This window comes from Olea europaea, chromosome 11 (assembly GCF_002742605.1).
Source record: "Olea europaea var. sylvestris chromosome 11, O_europaea_v1, whole genome shotgun sequence".
NCBI classification, from domain to species: domain Eukaryota; kingdom Viridiplantae; phylum Streptophyta; class Magnoliopsida; order Lamiales; family Oleaceae; genus Olea; species Olea europaea.
Genome location: NC_036247.1, coordinates 16,711,152 through 16,714,563, shown reverse-complemented (window position 1 = coordinate 16,714,563; position 3,412 = coordinate 16,711,152). Strand labels below are relative to the sequence as shown.

Sequence of the window (3,412 nt, the reverse complement as noted above, 5' to 3'; positions counted from 1 at the left end):
AGTTATATGTCAATTCTACCCTTATATATTTAATATAGTACCATTTAATATAATTTAATTTCATTTAATATCTATTTAAGTGTAATGCTATTAATTACATTAAAAAATATTTTTAAATTTCTATAAATGCTTATTTAAGCCCATCATTTGAGTTCCTTAAACAATACTCATTTTTCAATTTCACGTTTAATAATTGAATTAATGCCTGTATATTTTTAGTTATATGTCATTTTTACCCTTATATATTTAATATAGTACCATTTAATATAATTTAACTTCATTTAATATCCATTAAGTGTAATACTTTGTTTTATATTGGAGTACTTAAAATTTTACATTAATCAAATTAAGTTTGATTACTTAACTTACATTGTTTAAATTAAGTTTTCCACTTAAAATCTAAGCACACATAAATGAAAATCTTATTTAAGCCCATCATTTGAGTTCCTTAAACAATACTCATTTTTCAATTTCACGTTTAATAATTGAATTAATGCCTGTATATTTTTAGTTATATGTCATTTTTACCCTTATATATTTAATATAGTACCATTTAATATAATTTAACTTCATTTAATATCCATTAAGTGTAATACTTTGTTTTATATTGGAGTACTTAAAATTTTACATTAATCAAATTAAGTTTGATTACTTAACTTACATTGTTTAAATTAAGTTTTCCACTTAAAATCTAAGCACACATAAATGAAAATCTCATATATTACACTTATATATTTAATATAGTACAATTTAATATAATTTAACATCATTTAATATTCATTAAGTGTAATTCTTTGTTTTATATTGGAGTACTTAAAATTTTACATTAATCAAATTCAGTTTAATTACTTAACTTACATTGTTTAAATTAAGTTTTCCACTTAAAATCTAAGCACACATATTGTAGATGTAATTTTATTATAATTATATAATAAAATATATTATAGGTTGCATTAATATAATGATAGATTAATTATCATGTAAAATAATATTTATTATATTTTTAATATGATTATATATTTAGACGAGTTTTGATTTTAAGTGATTAAACTTAATTTAGTTAACCCAAAATTATGAGTACTCCAATATAAATAATAAACTCTATCATTAATCTATCTATTTTGAATGTAATTTTGGTTTTTAATTTAAAATAAATGCTATGGATTAATATGACGAGCACGATTAGTATGTAATTTTTTATTTCTAAATATGTTTCGATAATATACTTTTTTGTCTTTATTTTTAGGTAAAAAATTTTACGATACAGACAAAATGAGTAATTTTTTTAATTTGAAAATTATTTACGTGCCTTTAGTTTACTTATACGAAAACATTCTAAACTTAATCAAATGTACATATTTTGATTTGATTTTTTTCGTGTCTGTCTGTACCAAAAAATTGGTTGATGTCATCATGATAGTTAATTTATTCAACATTTTCACTTTATCTACTTGATTTTCATAAAACTTTTATTTATATGTATATTCTTTAACAATTTTAATTTTTTCCTTTAACATTAATAATTACCTTAATTAAAAACATTACGCATATAATTCATTTCGCATATAAAACATGCAACACAGGAGTTTACTGCTAGTAATGTTTAAATGAACGAATTTAATAAGAATAATATTAAAATTTGACGTAGATAAAAATAGTAATTTTTTAATATTTTAATAGAGATATAAATAGAGTGAGATGTATATATAAAAATTCTGAATGTATTTAGTGGCGAGTTTTGCTACATGTACTCGGAGTTTGACACTCCGTGTTACATGCTATTCACATGGGGTCGAGGACCCCATGCCAATAAATGTGTGAGGTCCGACCCCCTCACTCACATTAGATAACTCGAAGTGTTAAACTTCGGGTACAAATAACAAAACTCATTGGCACCCAATAATTCTACGATACTCTTCTCCCTAAATCGAAGGAAAAAATAAAAATAAAAAAAAGAAAGAAAGAAAGAGGAAATACGAGGTATCTGGGCCCCTTAGATACAAATAGATAGATACACAACCATACGTAGAGATAGAAAGTTATGGCGCAGACATATAAATAGTAGAGAGAGAAAGCCGGTAGGTGTTTCTTTCAACTTTTTCCCATTTTCATTCATTATTGTAACGGACAGAAAAGAGTAGACATGGATGGTGGAGCTCAGCCGGTAGACACCGCGATGTCAGAGGCGGCGCCACCTCTGTATCCGGGCCAGCAACCTACCGAGCACATACCCGCGACACTGAGCCACGGTGGGCGATTTATCCAGTATAACATCTTTGGCAACGTTTTCGAGGTCACTTCCAAATACAAACCCCCAATCATCCCCATAGGAAAAGGAGCATACGGCATCGTATGGTAATAAAATTCCAATTCTGGAGTCCCCTTTTCATTATTTTTTTAATAATTTTGATTAATTTTTGTTCTTTGTTTGATTTCCCTTTTTAGCTCGGCTTTGAATTCAGAGACGAATGAGTATGTGGCGATTAAGAAGATAGCTAATGCTTTTGATAACAAAATCGACGCGAAGAGGACCCTGCGCGAGATCAAGCTACTTCGCCACATGGATCATGAAAACGTTAGTGAGTCGCTATATGTAACTATGTGTGTGTATATTTTTTTAAGAATTATTTTCTTGGAAAAACATTTTATTTTACTAGGTAAGACATTTTGTTGTAAAGATGCTCTTAGGTAAAAAGCAAGATCTGGTTTTTATTTTTCTTTGCAGCATCTGTTGGGTTATTGGTTATGCCTATAAATTGATAGAAAAAAATCTGGAACTTTTTCTTTTTGGAAATTAAGGTTCAGAATTCATGTGTACGATTATTTGTATGTTTCTGTTCTTTTCTTTTCTGGTTTTGTTTGACGAATTTTGTTTGTTTCTAGTTTCAATGTGTTACCATGTTGGCATTTGTCACTACTTGAGTAAATGGTTGTTTTTAAGCAGGTGGTCGTATCCAGTGATCTCGATTTTGGAATTTGATGATAGCGAATACTTTTGATTATAGCATTGATACAAAAAGAAATCTTTATGTGCATATCACAATTTATATATTTGTGGACGTGAGTAAACCTGTATTTTCTTCTAGGAAAACCTCCTCCTACCTCCCTTATCACTAAGGCTACGATAATTGTTTGAACTGTCAATTGTATATCATAATAAGGAGGTTGGGGTGGGTTTAGTAAGAAAATAAATAGTAAATGAAATGACTATGAATGAAAAATCAAATAACTATCCACCTTAATGCCCTGTACTTGGTAATTTTCTCTATAATTTTATACAAATTCGTTGTACCGACTAATTCATTGTGCCAAACGAATCCTAAGTGATTAGATGTATTAGTAATAAAATTTTCACTTGATGAAAAGTTAAAAGAATTACTTTTTCTTTGTTTTTTTTTTTTTTTTTTTTTTT

General features: G+C 27.5%; 1 protein-coding gene across 1 annotated transcript; it reads left to right on the top strand.

Moving 5' to 3' along the window:
- Positions 1-2,021: 2,021 nt before the first annotated feature.
- Positions 2,022-2,707, top strand: LOC111403600 (mitogen-activated protein kinase homolog MMK1-like). Its single transcript, XM_023032165.1, has 2 exons — positions 2,022-2,355; positions 2,446-2,707. Exons 1-2 carry the CDS (start codon positions 2,144-2,146, stop codon positions 2,690-2,692), a joined length of 459 nt encoding a protein of 152 aa, XP_022887933.1. The 5' UTR covers positions 2,022-2,143; the 3' UTR covers positions 2,693-2,707.
- The last annotated feature ends 705 nt before the right edge of the window (positions 2,708-3,412 follow it).

What these genes read in the sequence shown, in the direction of transcription:
- LOC111403600 (XM_023032165.1), top strand. Translation starts at nt 2,144, where the DNA reads ATGGATGGTGGAGCTCAGCCGGTAGACACCGCGATGTCAGAGGCGGCG. An exon ending in GGAGCATACGGCATCGTATG is followed by an intron (nt 2,356 to 2,445) that starts GTAATAAAATTC and finishes TTCCCTTTTTAG; the next exon opens with CTCGGCTTTGAATTCAGAGA.